A 15,180-nucleotide genomic window follows, 5' to 3' on the forward strand; every position below is an offset into this window, starting at 1 on the left:
CTTTATTCGCCTACAATAATTTCCTGCAAAATTTAGATTTTCAATTTAGTGAAAAGTAAGGTCCGACTGTAAAAGATTGTTTGGTCAACCTCTAAATTAAATTGCCATCAAGTTCTTCCCTTAAGGTATAAACAATTCTTGTATGTCTAAATGACGTACATGCATCAACAAGATGCAGTGCATGCATCAACAAGATGCAGTGCATGCATCGACAAGATGCAAAGATGTAACAAACACCGTTTTTAGAACACTGGGAAACCAGGTTCAGCTTTTTATACTCAGCAACAACAGAAGCTTTGATAATTATGATAATTATCTTTTTTCACCCTCTTAATTTTGATATGTGAAAGCTCAGCTTTACACTTCACTCGTTAAAACATTGTAGGCCATCATTCACAAAGCAATCAAATTGATGAAGAAGTTCTCTGTAATTAATAATATCACTATAATGGCCATATGTTTTAAGTGTCTCCTCACTTAAAATCTTTAATCTTTTTTCTTCTTCCCTTCTTTGAGGCATCCAAGGATGGTTGTTTATGTAATTTAACCTATCAAATGGCACTTTTTCAACTAAAGCAACATTTTCCAATTTGGATGCTCTGCTTAGGGCAGTGTATGTGATACCAAGGTTAAGTTTCTCCATGAAAATCTCTTTATTAAGCTTTATTCGAATATGAGTACAAGGTTCATTAGGACCTATGGTCATACCTTGGCTTTTAGAAATTGGTATACAATATCCAGGCATCAAAGGAAGTCCTGTTCTAGAACAACAGTTATTTTCACAACGTGACTCATTTACTGGTATTGGAACCCAAGTAGGATGTTCTGGTAGCCAAGCTGGGCCCTTGTACCTTGGGAAATCTACAACTACTGCTTCTGGAAATTCAGGAGGGGCTTTTCCCCTGCCAAACAAAATGGCAATCACTTTTCCAATGGCACCATTATTCAAACCAAAAGGTGTGAGACTAAATTGATTTTTAGTCAAAAGTACACGACTTCCAACAGCAATATGTGAAGTTGCAGGTATTTGGCCCATTTGATTGACTGATTGAGTGTGATGACGCCCTTTTCCTTTGCTTGGTATAGTAGCAACAGGAACTTCCAAATCTGCAAGCTTGTTGTGGTTTTCAACATTCACTTCCTGCCATGTTTCCATGACAGTTAGACAAGTTTCTAATTTAAAATATTCTTTTTCACTTTCAGAAAGCTCACCCTCATACCTCGAGTTGATTGTTTTCCAATCATCGACATTAAGTTTACCCTCTCTGATTCTCAGTAACATTTCCAAAAAAGATAATTGGTCAGGTCCCTGACGCATTGTTTCATTCAAAACAACATAATGCGAAAATGTACGGTAGATTCCATAGCCAGCAAGCTTATCTGGCGCAGCAGAAGATAATGGCTCTACATGTAAGTCTTTTGACCCGACTGGTCCCAATTGACCCAAATCCCCAAAAAAAATTACCGTTGGGATCGCACCAAAGTTATTGGAGAAGTCACATGTGGCCTCTTTGAAACGTTGACTACACCATGCCAGCACGCGTGGGCTATACATTCCTCTTTCATCTAAATTTAAAGTCATTAATTTCATGGTATCACCCTCAAGAGTACTACCAGTGAGTATGCGCAAATTAGTCAAAGCTGTACTATTCAAGGGCTTATCAGTTAGTTGCACTGTTTTTGTGTTTTTCTTCATTCTTGGAATACTGGTTGTGGAGTGAACTGTTCTTCCTAAAGGAAGAAGAACAGATGCAGCTCCTGTAGGTGCTAATTTCATTACGGCATCATTGCGGTTACGAATTCTCCGTGACAGACATGTAAGGGCAACAATAGTAAATGTTTTACCGCTTCCCACCGTCCCTTGTATCAGGAGACGCACATGATCATGCTTATCATTGCTGACAGCAGACATTAGATTTAGAATATTGATTGCAATTATGACTCGCTGCAGAGTGTTTGCTTTCAATAAATCCATATTGGGTGGTAAATCACATTGCTGATTCAGTGCCCTATGTCTTTCTTCAGCCACATTTGACACATTCTGAAGCCAATTTGAGGTGCTGTCAGACCAATTACCTCCAAAGCATTCAGTCGCATAAAGATGCCAATCAAAACTTTCTCCATCGTCAGGCAGATTCTTGAACACATGCAAATCTTCAAATGCTTGCGGATTATTTTCAACTAAATACTGCAGATATAAATTTTCATTCCTAATGTCGCTTTCAAACTCATTGTCAGATTCAGAGTCATGTTCAGAAGAGCTTTCATCAGGATCTTGGGCTTTCTTGTTTGTGCTCTGCTCCTCTCTTTGTACCTTTTTGTCATGTTCCGATTTGGCATTACTGACAAGTTCTTTCACAGTAGTTGGGCATAAGTCAGTATCTAAAAATTCAAAGAATGCTTCTAAAAACGATTCTTTGCCTTGCTTAAGCTCATCAACATTTTCCCATGTGCCTGGTGAATGAATCATTAACTGCACCTTACAATAATTGTCTTCTAGAGGCCACACAGGAAGCGTTGGGAGGCCAGTAAAGACTGGTACATGACTTCTATTACAATTTGGGGAGCAAACACAAAGTTGAGCCCATTTATACAAAGTCATGTTTGGATATATTTTTCTACGTTTCAGACTTAAAAATATTTCTAGAGGTGTTTCCCTTGTTACATTCCCATTGAATGGATTTGAATTTACTACACGGTAGCCACTAAGACCTATTCTTCTGAATTGTCACGTACAATGAAACAAACGACCACCACAATTCAAAAAATCAACCGAAGCTGCTGGCATATCAATCAGGCCAATCATTTTCATAAAGTAGCTGTTGAGCAATGCTTCTAACAGATGCAACATCACTATTGATATCTAACAAATGTTTATACAACCGTACAAAATCATCGGTGCACATTGCACCTTTACATGCATACTGAGTAATGTACCGTAACAAAGCCATCAAGTCTTGATCAATAATAGCTTGTGTATCTGAATTGGCTAGCCATGTTAACAATCGAGCTTTTATATGAGCAATCAAAAATGGGTGATCTCTATTACCTTCAAAGCGTGGATGCTCTCCCGGCGTAATTACAGAATTGAAAGGATGCGTTTCTTTACCCTCTGACAGTTTGGTCTCAATATCAATTTTACCAAAGTGGAAGCGACAATCCTTTGCTTTCAAACCTTTTTTGGACCCACCTTGGAGGTCCTATAAATTAACCGATGTCCGGTCGTCCGTTCGTCTGTTCGTTCGTTCGTTCGTCCGTCCGTCTGTTACCAGCTTTTCTCAAGATTGGCTCATTAGTTTTTTCTGATTTTTGGCACAATGATGCAAAATGGTAATGCCCAAAATGTGACGGAGCCCGATTTTCGAAAAAAAATCATTTCCGGCCGAAAATGCCGGAAATATGCCGGAAAAACCGGTTTTTTGGCATTTTCTCGAGATTTCATCATTAGTTTTTTCAGATTTTTTGCACAAAGATGCGTATTAGCAATGTCCACAACATGGCAGAGTCCGATTTTTGAGAAAAATTTTTTTCCGGCCGAAAATGCCGGAAATATACCGGAAATCGCCGTTTTTGCAGATTTTCATCGGACTTTTTCGTTATAATATAATTATAATGTTGTTTTTTCACACAAAAACATTGTTAATAGCAATGTCCACGATCAAGCATGGTTCAATAGTCAATAAAACTGATTTTTGAAGCCGGAACTTTTTAAAAATCGCCGGAACAGCCGATTTTCGCCGGAAAAACAGTATTTCTTGAATTTCTCGAGCTGTACTTTATATTTTTGTATGAAATTTTGCACACTGGTGTAAAGTGACGAAGCCCGATTTTCGAAAAACATTTTTTCCGGCCGGAAATGCCGGAAATATGCCGGAAATCGCCGTTTTTCTGGATTTTCATTGGACTTTCTCCTTACAATTGGTTGTTTTTTCATTCAAAAACATTATTAATAGCAATGCCCACCATCATGCATGTTTCAATTTTCAATAAAATTGATTTTTGAAGCCGGAGCTATTTAAAAATCGCCGGAACAACTTATTTTTGCCGGAAAGACAGTATTTCTTGAATTTCTCGAAAAAAACCGGCTTTTCTACATTTTCTCGAATTTTCATCAAAAGTTTTTTCTGATTTTTTGCAGAAAAGATGCGTATTCGCAATGCTCAAAACATGGCTGAGTTTGATTTTTTAGAAATTTTTTTTTTTCGGTTGAAAATGCCGGAAATCGCCGTTTTTGAAGATTTTCATTAGATTTTTTCCTTGTATTTCTATGTTTTTCACACAAAAACATTATTGATAACAATGCTCACCATCAAGCATGATTCAATTGTCAATAAAACTGATTTTTGCGACCAGAACTTTCTATTTATTTTTCCCCTACAACCCTTCTCTCTCCCCCCAACAACAATCATTGATGAATTTATTGCGTTATGCATTTTCGCTAAACGCTATATTTTTTGACTGATTTTTTTCTCCTCGCATTGCTATCCAACTTTCATCATCAGGTAGGTCCATTCAGCATCTAGCTTGTTATATTTTAAACATGTATTATTACACTTATGTAAACCAACCTTATTTGTCAATGCAATATGAAAGTCTCTCAGGATGTCTTGGTTTAAATGGTCAAAGACTTTTTCTGACAAAGGATTGTAATTTGGAGGTTCATAATTACCGTAAGGTTTAGCCCATTCGCCTTTGTTGGGGATCCATACCCTTTTACCCTCTTCATCAATATCCACTTGACCACCTGCAGGATGCATTGAGATAAAATTTGGAGAATGAAAATCATTTGTATTCAAAAGATCAGTCTGAAGTAAATTGTGAAGTTCAGCAGCAGCTTCAGATGTATTTTTATTGCCTTTTCCATCATCAGTTATCAATGACATGGCACTCTCAATCTTCTGTGCATGCGGCTGACTAAAAACAATAGCATGACTGTGTATCTCCCAACGACCTTTTGCAAATTCATATCTTATCCACATATCAGATGTTTGGAAAAGTTCCTTCCCTAAAGTATGATAATAATTCAAGCTTCTAGATTCAAAGTATTTAGTGACAATGTGAAGATTGTTTAACACTAATTTTCTGTGGTATAAAAAATCGTTATCAATTTGGTCAATAACAGATTCATAGGTCACACCTTTCACTAAAGACTCATACTTGGCAAGTAATTGTTTAAGGGGATCCCAATGGTGTTCTGCCATAGAGTTTGTGTCAAAATAGGCAGGCAGATCCCCATATTCAATTTTTCTAAACACGGCAAGACTGTCAAGCTCAATTTTACGATCTCTCCAATATGGATCACTGTTGGCAAATTTTGCACCAAGACTAATTAATTTTCGTGGCACTGAGCTATCACCATTTTCTAAATTTTCACGCAATTCCTCAACAGAAAGATGTGCATCATGCAGTTGCTGGGCAACAATGAATGAGCCTTGCGTCAATGCCCTTTCTCTCAAACCAAGATTCATAAGAAAAAATCGAAGAGTTGGATGAGAACTGACGCGATTACCACCAGTATGATAGATATGGTCAACCCACTCTTGGTAGTCAGGAGTTGTAAACTGAGGAATTGTGATATCGGCCGAACCATTGATAAAAATTGTTGGGAATGCCATAGCAAAAAATCCACATGTCTTTCGTTCTGAAATAAGGTCAAGCCTGTTATTACTCAATTGTGCAACTCCAACCCTTTGGAGACGTACAATATTCTCTACGGTCTCTTCATCGTCAATAAATTGCTCCAACATTTTTTTAAGCCTCTTATTTACATCATGAGGTTCAAGCGGTGTTACAATGCCAGAGTAGCTATTTTCCAACTCAGAACATCCAGATTGCCCTTCCGATAGATTTTTTTTTTAATTAGGAATATCAGTCGTAAATTCTAAATTTGGGACACCGGGACAAAGTTTGTTATCATTAACAGGCAGTTCTTGTAATCTAGAAAAGTCAATTATAACATCAAAATAATAAGGATTTGGAGGCCAAATAAAGAAACGTCCCTTGAGAGCAGTGCTTACATGGTCAGGACCCTCATACACTTTGTAATTCGGGAATTGTAATTCTGAACCCCCATATGGGTACCCAAAGACAAGTCCGTTTAATGCCTGTTCAACCTTGTTTCTATTGACAACAAAATCTTTTAAGACCTCCTCATTTTCACCTTTCTTTCTCAACAAAATAATGGCAATTTCTTGAGGAAGATTTGGCAATGTTTTTGCAATTGTCATGTCATTGGGTACTGCAATGGAATGACCCTTCCCCCGCAACATGCCATATTTCATAATAGTAATATTAGTTATAATATTGATTTTTGAAATCATGGCTATTTCAAGAAGACTTAGGTTTTTCAAGTAAGGTGGAATCTCCAAAAAATGCATGTTATTATGATGAGATCCGACGACACCTTCATCTTCACCCTCATTTTTATTTTGTGAAAAAATTCCAGAAAATTTGGGAACAAAAGCAGGATTTCTCTTTCTCCTGTTGTCCTTTTCTTCTTGACAACACCTATTACACTTACCATCCTTTCCAACTGACCATGATTTAGGAAAGTACATATCATTGTCATTTAATTTAGGTTCGACGTGATCAGTTTTGTAAAATACAGGTCTTGTTTCGTTACAAATTCTACATTGCGCTATATCATGCTTCAACTCGCCTTCCTCAAATAAACGCGCAGCTTCAACAACTCGAGGATTAGAATGCAGGCTAGCGGCATCAGTGTCATGAACCCCTTGATTTTTTTCTTCAAGAGCTTCAAAAACGGAATTTGAAGGTAAGCTGTGACTATTATCAAGTTTCTTACTTCTACCCTTATTTAATCTCAACAAACGATTTAATTTGCCTTTCCTATTTCTGCGATCACGCAGCGACTCATTGTTTAATGGTGCAATATTTTATTCCATTTAATATACACGACTTTTCGAGTTCTTTTTCTGCCAATTGTGCCTTACGTTTCCAAGTTATCTGCACTTTAAGCCGTTTTATTCTTTTTGTTCTTTCAGATGAAGATTCATTCTTACAGGGCTGAACATAATCAATTTTCGACGCAAGGCATAATCTTTTTATTTCAAGTTCATTGGCTTTAATTTTCTGATTATTTGACAACTGTAATTGCTATTTCGTGTTGTTGTTAGCTTTTTTGTGGTCAGCAGAACTGGCCTCAGCAAGTCGTTTTCTTTTTAATTTTTGAGACTCGTTCGCAATATCGCAAGTTCTTTTTTTTTTTTTTATCCCCCGAGACTCAATTGTAAAATCAATATCTGTTGCATTATCTGAATTAGCAAAAAGACCTTGACGACATGGCAAAAGTGATTGAAAGTGATTGTTATTGACACTTGCTAATAAAAAGTAAGAAGACAAATTCATATTAGCATCAAACGGCAACTGCCTATCCCAAAAACAACTTATTCTGTTGAATGGACTATTAGCGTCACAACTTGGTGAGTTTACACAAATATCTATCTGTAACAAAACTGCAGTTGCTTTAATGAATACCTCTGTTGCATAAATTGTATCACGTGCCTGCTGATTTAACAGTTCATTCCAAGTGAAACCTTGTGCACCAGGAACATCTATTACCCCCCCTTCAAATAGCATTTTGTAATGATTTAAATAATATGGAGGCTGATCAAGTTCACTTTGAGTCCTTACAAATTCAACTACAGACTGCCTTAGAATATGATGGTTTGGATAACGCAACCTTAGTTCAACAGAAACCTCTCCTAAATCAATGCGATCGCAAATTTGTTCAATGATAGCATGGTAAAAACAGTTACCATCCCCGGGAGTTTCGTTCAGACAATAAACATTCAAACCAAAGCTACGAGCAGTTGCCAAGATTCGTGGCACAGTGCTATGATTTGACCACGATGTAGGTACAGCTGGGTTAGTTTTAATCCCTTGATGGGAGACTTCGGTGCCCTTGATAAACCCCTTAATCTTTTTTATATCGATTGGGATAAACATGCCTTAAACTTTTTGGGAAAAACTCCCAAGAAAAATTACAAAAGATAATAGTAAAATTATACTTATCAAAATACTTTCCTGTGTTTCTTTTCCAATGATTTCTTTGATTGTTTATATTCTTCCTATTCCAGAAGCGAACAGTAACACTTAGTACTTGTTATTTCCTTCTCTTGTCGATAAGAAAATAACTACTACTACTACGATTTGGTTGATACATTCAGCTTTTGGCTATCGTTTAGTAGCAAAAGAGATCTTTTTGGCTTTCGTTTAGCAAAGGAGATATTTCACGTGGTAACCTGATTGACTTTTTGATTTTTCAAGCATATACAACAAAATTCCCACATCTCGCATGCGCAGATCTAGAGAAAGGATGCTCCACTCGCTTCGCGCGCTCAACGCTCGTTCCGCAATAAGTTATCAAAACGGGGTATAGGAAACTTTCTACACCTAATGCCGTTCAGAAAATGCAAATACATCGGTGACTTTAGAGGCTGGGTAAAAGATATAGCATCTTGAAGGTCAACCAGTATTTTGGAGACCTAGAATCAGCATTGACAAAACCGAAAATTCTAAATATGAGAAAAAGAAAAAATCTTGGAATTCTATTCCTATCACCTTGAGTTAATAGTTTATAACAAAAAATTAACATTTTATATAAAATTTTTCGCTGAATCAGCAAAAACGGCAAATTCTGTCATTTTTTTGCAAAATATAGGAGAAAAATATCGTTAAAGGTTAATATTTTCAGTTTCAGTTAAGCTTTTTTTCTAAAATATTCACAGGTTATTCCATACATGAATGGAACTATTTTCAAAAGAGATTTGTTTTCAAAAACTTGATTAAGACGTTGTTAAATCAAATTGTCATTTTGAAAATTTCTAAATTTTCAGTTTGGACTTTGCAATATCGAAAATCTTGAAATATTTCATAAAAATCATAAATTATACATCCATCCGGTCGTAAATTTAAGGGAAAACACAAATATGTTCATAGTTTTTCCCCCTATTACCACTGGGCTTAATAATTTGATTTTAACTACACCTCCGTTTTGGGGGCCCCAAACCTGCATTTTGACAACCAGGGGTATACTGTAAAAAATTTATCAAATAAATTTATGCCCAATACCCTCTAAATCATATTTCAAAACTATGGTCAAAATTTTGTATTCATATCTTAAAGATATCTCGGGAAATCGCTAAAATTTCAAACCTCCGTTTTGGGGGCCATTAGAAAAAAGCTACGTATCTTTAAGCGATTGAAAAGTATTGTTGAAATTGAAAATTTAGAAAAAGAACTTCCAGGAAATAAAGTAGAGATGTTAAAGGTTTTCATGCAACAAAAATCTTTGTAAAACCTCTTTTCCTCTAGATTTGAGAGAAATTTTAAATTTGATCGCCGTTTTGGGGGCCACATACTGTATACGCCGATGGGCATACGAGACCTAACTCAGCCCCTAGAGTATTTGTTGCAGCGACGATTGCTTGTGACTTGCTTGATGTCAGACGTGAAAAGTCCGTTTAAAAATGTTTTTAAAAGGTTTGGAATGTAATTCATTGGTGATCGTATATCGTCGCATGTTGGGTAAGTTGTTGAATCAGTATCATGGTTTTTAATGGCTTCTTTCAACAATAATGCAGCTGTTTGGACTATACGAACTGTTTCGTCACCAATTCGATTTCGTTTTTCCGCATACCATTTCTCTGATAGCACCTTCGCAGACCTATCCAGTAATATAATGTTACTTTTGCCATCTCTGGAAACAAAATCAATGCAATTTTGGTATTTTTCCTCTAATTTATTTTGGGGGTCATTCTCACAGAGTATACTTCTCCGTCAAAGGTAGACATCAATTTATGAAATTCTGTCACTGTGTACAACTCGATGTCGTTTTCGAGAAAGTCTAAGCACGCTTTTTCGAATAATTCGTATTTTTCTGAAGAAACTGGACGCCCTGGTGTTTTACTTACACACGAACGCTCGAACGCAGTTCTGCATGCGATATGATAGCGTACTTCTGGCGCAACGAGGTCTTTAACAGAAAGCACACGTCTTTGAATATCCTTAGCTTTTTCATCATCGCTTAATTTACACAAATCTAGAGTTTCCTTATGTATGTCTGTCTCTAAGGTCTGAACCTTGCAGTACACTTTGAATCGATCAGGGTGTCTGTTATCGTATTGACATGGTTTTTCGCAATAAAAACAGAACTTCTTAAAGTCAAATGCATTGCCCGATATACGCTTGCTTTACCTTGTTGTTTGGGTTTCGTCTGACGACTTTCTTTTTCGACTTTGGTTCCTCAAATTTGTTCGACATGTTTTGTGATTGTACGTTTTTATATTCTTTTGTCCATTGCTGATGAGCTTAACTGACAGTTCTATCAGGTCACATTATTTGGCTAGTGTTATAAGTGAATTCAAGGGATGCTCCGCTTGGTTTTCTTGATTCCAAAATCTGCCAGCTTGGCTTAAACTATCACCATCAGTTTCTCCTTTACCACATATTATACACAACTTGTTAATATCCACGTCCATGTCCATCATTACGTTTTACCATTACCTTTTTTTCTCATGAATATACAAACTCTGAAAAGTAAGTATCTATTGGTTAAAGTCAATATGTATGTCAGAAATTACCCCTAAAGAAACGAGAAAACTTATTTGCTTGCTTTCAAATTCAACAATCGAGGCCTTCAAAAATTAATACAAGTTACACGATTTTAAAAAAAACTGGTGTTTTATTACTTTAAAAAGTTTGTAATTGACATTATTAAGTAAAGTGTTAAAAGAAAGGTAGACTAATTTAGGAAGAAAGAAATTCAAATTATTGATCAATTATTTTGATATAAACATGATATTCCAAAAATCGTTAACAATATGATTCTTTACCATACCTTTAATTTTTCTGCCATTTCCGATGACGTTATCACGCCTTGGTCATTTTGATTTAAGATATCATTTATTAACTTATTGCTTATTTGAGATAATTTAATACAAATCGGAAGAAATTAGGACGTTTAATCAAATTCTACTCCCGTATTTTACAAGTTAAAAGTTAAAACAAATTAAAAAACTGTCTTTTGATAATGACGTCATCACATTGTACGAATATTTATGGATTTTTAATATTCCTAATAATACTTTATTTATTGAGAAAAAAAAGTTTGAAGGTCGTATCATCTTTACATCAAAAGTTGCAGCCATTTTTACCGTTAAAAACTCATTTTCGGTATTTGAGATTTTTACCACCTTTGACTCTTTTGTCGATAATTTTTTCCCCGACTCATACCCCTCATTCGAAAACTAAGAAAATTATCTTTCTGATAGTATATAGAAATGTTACGATTTGGATCAAAAAAAATTTTTAAAAATCCTTTTTGGTCACTTTTGGTCACATTTTGTCATATTTGATGACGTCATCGTCATTTTTGACTTTTTTTTTAATTTCATAGTTCTTTAGCATAATATTTAAAAGCTTTCTGGAAAGTTTGAGGGCTGTACCATATTCATATCGCGATTTTATGAAAGATTTTCGAAAACCGTTAAAAACTCATTTTCGGTATTTGAGATTTTTACCACCTGTCACCCTTTTGTCCATAACTTTTTTTCCCCAACACATACAAATTGACTCTACCCCTCATTCGAAAGCTAATAGAATTATCTTTCCAACGGTATATAGAAACCTTTCAAACTTTTCTAGGTTGACCCTATTTTTGATGAAGTTCTACTGGACTATATTATCATCCGCAAAGTTACAGATGCTTGCAAGTAAAAATAAAAGGTCGTTAATAAATATGTTAAATAAAAGAGGGCCAAGAATAGAACCTTGTGGGACTCCAAGAGACATTTCTAGCCAGCCACTATAACAAGATTCAATTTTTGTCCTTTGATGTCTGTCGCTTAGATAATTTTTTATAAGACGTAAACTATGAAAATTTAAGCAATAGGCTGATAATTCAGCAATAAGTAGGTCGTGATCTAGAGTGTCAAAAGCTTTGGATAAATCGATTAAAATGGTTCCAACTTTTCTCCTCTTGTCAAGGGATTTTTTCCACTCAGAAAAAAGACGAAGAAGGGCATGCTGTGTATTATGCTTTGATCGAAAATCGCACAAAAACACAGAAAAACTATCTTGAAAAAAACCTTCCAGCTGATTATAGATAAAAACTGGAGAGACCTCAGCCAGTTTAAGACTCGAGGGAAAACTTGCATTGATTATCATAGCATTCACGAAATTTGTCAACCAGGGTATAATAATAGAACTTGCAAGTTTAACAAATTTCATTTGGATATTACCATGGACACTTTTCTTCGGGTTTAGATTTTTGATAACTTTTTCGACGTCATCCTCTGAGATAGGGGTGAATTGAAAGTGGTTTAAATCGACAGTTTGTTTAATCTTTAGTACACTTGCGTGGTTTTCATATTTCAAAAGAATATTTGTTACGATGTATCTTGTTTGTTGAGATGGATACGACTGTTGTTGGGATTAATATCCGGTTTAATGTTGTCGTTGTTGAGAAAGCCAATATTCCGTTCATGACATAATTTCTCAAGTTCAACATTAACCTCATTAACTTTAGGATCAAGATCATCATTTCGGTGGATCAAGCTGGAGAAGACTACTGCTGTGTCTACATTAACAAGCTGTGATAGATTGACAATATCCAACGCTTTTTGATGGGCTGGAGTATCGGATTTCAAATCATTGGTACCACAGTGGATGATTAGCTCGTCCGGGTTCCTTTCGATAATCGGCAATGCGTAATGGTGCATGCATTTAGTCTTAGCTCCTGAAAAATGTTTTGAAACGACAAAGTGTTTATCTGATGAAAGTTTTCTACCTTGAATATATTTAATCATTAAATCACCATTAATAGCTACAACTCTTTTCGGTTCAGTGTTTTTGTTTTCATCGGATTTTTTCTTTCCTCTCTTACGAATAGTGACACCGTTGTTTCTTTGTTGGTTATTTTTTGTTTGATCGTTGGGTTCATTTATCAATTCGTTGTTGTCATTATGATCATCGTCATTAAATGTCTCATGAAAAGGAATTAACGCGTCAAATTGATTTTGATGTATGAAGTTGCTTTGTTTCTGTAATTGACTGTTAGCATATCGCTTGGGAATTTCAAAACAGTTATCGAACATTTTCGCCGATTTATCTGTTTGTTTTAACGAGACTTGTGTTTGAGAGGAGTGTGTGTGATCTCTGTCTGACAGCAAAATTTCGATAATCTTATTTTTGTTTTTGATTTCATCCCTCAGAAAACTGACTCAGGACCTCTCGCACCCAAAGCGAGAATCATACCACTAGACCATTGAGCCATAAAATTCTTGATATTTGCGTACGTAGATAAACATACTTTGCCGTGAATTATTAAATTAGAACTGAAAAAATGCGTGATGTTTTCAATGCAGGGCTCAACTGAGAGTCGAACTCAGGACCTCTCGCACCCGAAGCAAGAATCATACCACTAGACCATTGAGCCGATGACAACACCTGTCTGCACAGTTAAAAGTAAAAGATTTTTTGACCATTTACTGATAATATACCATCTTACAATCAAAGAAAATCGCCCGCCCGACATGGGGCTTGAACCCATGACCCTGAGATTAAGAGTCTCATGCTCTACCGACTGAGCTAGCCAGGCTTGTACACGACGCCAATATGCCAAGGCATAATTTTGAGGCGAGGAGCGGATCGTGTATACGGAACAACGTGCCGGTTTTGAGCAATTCTAAATGAGCAATCTTATCCACCGTTTTGAGGGATCATGTTGAATTCATTTGGAAATGAAATCTCATTGATTGACTTTGCTAAAGCAGGGCTCAACTGAGAATTGAACTCAGGACCTCTCGCACCCAAAGCGAGAATCATACCACTAGACCATTGAGCCATAAAATTCTTGATATTTGCGTACGTAGATAAACATACTTTGCCGTGAATTATTAAATTAGAACTGAAAAAAATGCGTGATGTTTTCAATGCAGGGCTCAACTGAGAGTCGAACTCAGGACCTCTCGCACCCGAAGCAAGAATCATACCACTAGACCATTGAGCCGATGACAACACCTGTCTGCACAGTTAAAAGTAAAAGATTTTTTGACCATTTACTGATAATATACCATCTTACAATCAAAGAAAATCGCCCGACATGGGGCTTGAACCCATGACCCTGAGATTAAGAGTCTCATGCTCTACCGACTGAGCTAGCCAGGCTTGTACACGACGCCAATATGCCAAGGCATAATTTTGAGGCGAGGAGCGGATCGTGTATACGGAACAACGTGCCGGTTTTGAGCAATTCTAAATGAGCAATCTTATCCACCGTTTTGAGGGATCATGTTGAATTCATTTGGAAATGAAATCTCATTGATTGACTTTGCTAAAGCAGGGCTCAACTGAGAATTGAACTCAGGACCTCTCGCACCCAAAGCGAGAATCATACCACTAGACCATTGAGCCATAAAATTCTGATATTTGCGTACGTAGATAAACATACTTTGCCGTGAATTATTAAATTAGAACTGAAAAAAATGCGTGATGTTTTCAATGCAGGGCTCAACTGAGAGTCGAACTCAGGACCTCTCGCACCCGAAGCAAGAATCATACCACTAGACCATTGAGCCGATGACAACACCTGTCTGCACAGTTAAAAAAGTAAAAGATTTTTTGACCATTTACTGATAATATACCATCTTACAATCAAAGAAAATCGCCCGACATGGGGCTTGAACCCATGACCCTGAGATTAAGAGTCTCATGCTCTACCGACTGAGCTAGCCAGGCTTGTACACGACGCCAATATGCCAAGGCATAATTTTGAGGCGAGGAGCGGATCGTGTATACGGAACAACGTGCCGGTTTTGAGCAATCTAAATGAGCAATCTTATCCACCGTTTTGAGGGATCATGTTGAATTCATTTGGAAATGAAATCTCATTGATTGACTTTGCTAAAGCAGGGCTCAACTGAGAATTGAACTCAGGACCTCTCGCACCCAAAGCGAGAATCATACCACTAGACCATTGAGCCATAAAATTCTTGATATTTGCGTACGTAGATAAACATACTTTGCCGTGAATTATTAAATTAGAACTGAAAAAATGCGTGATGTTTTCAATGCAGGGCTCAACTGAGAGTCGAACTCAGGACCTCTCGCACCCGAAGCAAGAATCATACCACTAGACCATTGAGCCGATGACAACAC

The 15,180-nt window shown here is 36.5% G+C and overlaps 1 protein-coding gene and 10 non-coding genes across 11 annotated transcripts; all 11 read right to left on the bottom strand.

Moving 5' to 3' along the window:
- Positions 1-364: 364 nt before the first annotated feature.
- LOC136814515 (uncharacterized) lies at positions 365-2,602 on the bottom strand. Its single transcript, XM_067071070.1, has one exon. It carries the CDS (start codon positions 2,600-2,602, stop codon positions 365-367), a length of 2,238 nt encoding a protein of 745 aa, XP_066927171.1.
- Positions 2,603-13,387: 10,785 nt separating this feature from the next.
- Trnap-cgg (transfer RNA proline (anticodon CGG)) lies at positions 13,388-13,459 on the bottom strand. Its single transcript has one exon. It is a non-coding gene; the product is annotated as a tRNA-Pro (tRNA).
- Positions 13,460-13,548: 89 nt separating this feature from the next.
- Trnak-cuu (transfer RNA lysine (anticodon CUU)) lies at positions 13,549-13,621 on the bottom strand. The gene has a single exon. It is a non-coding gene; the product is annotated as a tRNA-Lys (tRNA).
- A 174-nt stretch (positions 13,622-13,795) lies between these two features.
- On the bottom strand, positions 13,796-13,867 carry Trnap-ugg (transfer RNA proline (anticodon UGG)). The gene has a single exon. It is a non-coding gene; the product is annotated as a tRNA-Pro (tRNA).
- Positions 13,868-13,960: 93 nt separating this feature from the next.
- Trnap-cgg (transfer RNA proline (anticodon CGG)) lies at positions 13,961-14,032 on the bottom strand. Its single transcript has one exon. It is a non-coding gene; the product is annotated as a tRNA-Pro (tRNA).
- Positions 14,033-14,117: 85 nt separating this feature from the next.
- Trnak-cuu (transfer RNA lysine (anticodon CUU)) lies at positions 14,118-14,190 on the bottom strand. The gene has a single exon. It is a non-coding gene; the product is annotated as a tRNA-Lys (tRNA).
- Positions 14,191-14,364: 174 nt separating this feature from the next.
- On the bottom strand, positions 14,365-14,436 carry Trnap-ugg (transfer RNA proline (anticodon UGG)). Its single transcript has one exon. It is a non-coding gene; the product is annotated as a tRNA-Pro (tRNA).
- A 92-nt stretch (positions 14,437-14,528) lies between these two features.
- Trnap-cgg (transfer RNA proline (anticodon CGG)) lies at positions 14,529-14,600 on the bottom strand. The gene has a single exon. It is a non-coding gene; the product is annotated as a tRNA-Pro (tRNA).
- Positions 14,601-14,687: 87 nt separating this feature from the next.
- On the bottom strand, positions 14,688-14,760 carry Trnak-cuu (transfer RNA lysine (anticodon CUU)). The gene has a single exon. It is a non-coding gene; the product is annotated as a tRNA-Lys (tRNA).
- Positions 14,761-14,933: 173 nt separating this feature from the next.
- On the bottom strand, positions 14,934-15,005 carry Trnap-ugg (transfer RNA proline (anticodon UGG)). The gene has a single exon. It is a non-coding gene; the product is annotated as a tRNA-Pro (tRNA).
- A 92-nt stretch (positions 15,006-15,097) lies between these two features.
- Positions 15,098-15,169, bottom strand: Trnap-cgg (transfer RNA proline (anticodon CGG)). The gene has a single exon. It is a non-coding gene; the product is annotated as a tRNA-Pro (tRNA).
- Between the last annotated feature and the right edge of the window lie 11 nt (positions 15,170-15,180).

Source organism: Clytia hemisphaerica, unplaced genomic scaffold (genome assembly GCF_902728285.1).
Source record: "Clytia hemisphaerica strain Z4C2 unplaced genomic scaffold, Clytia hemisphaerica genome assembly, whole genome shotgun sequence".
In the NCBI taxonomy this organism is placed as follows: domain Eukaryota; kingdom Metazoa; phylum Cnidaria; class Hydrozoa; order Leptothecata; family Clytiidae; genus Clytia; species Clytia hemisphaerica.

Coding starts and splice junctions, on each gene's coding strand:
- LOC136814515 (XM_067071070.1), bottom strand. CDS start 2,602: ATGACTTTGTATAAATGGGCTCAACTTTGTGTTTGCTCCCCAAATTGT.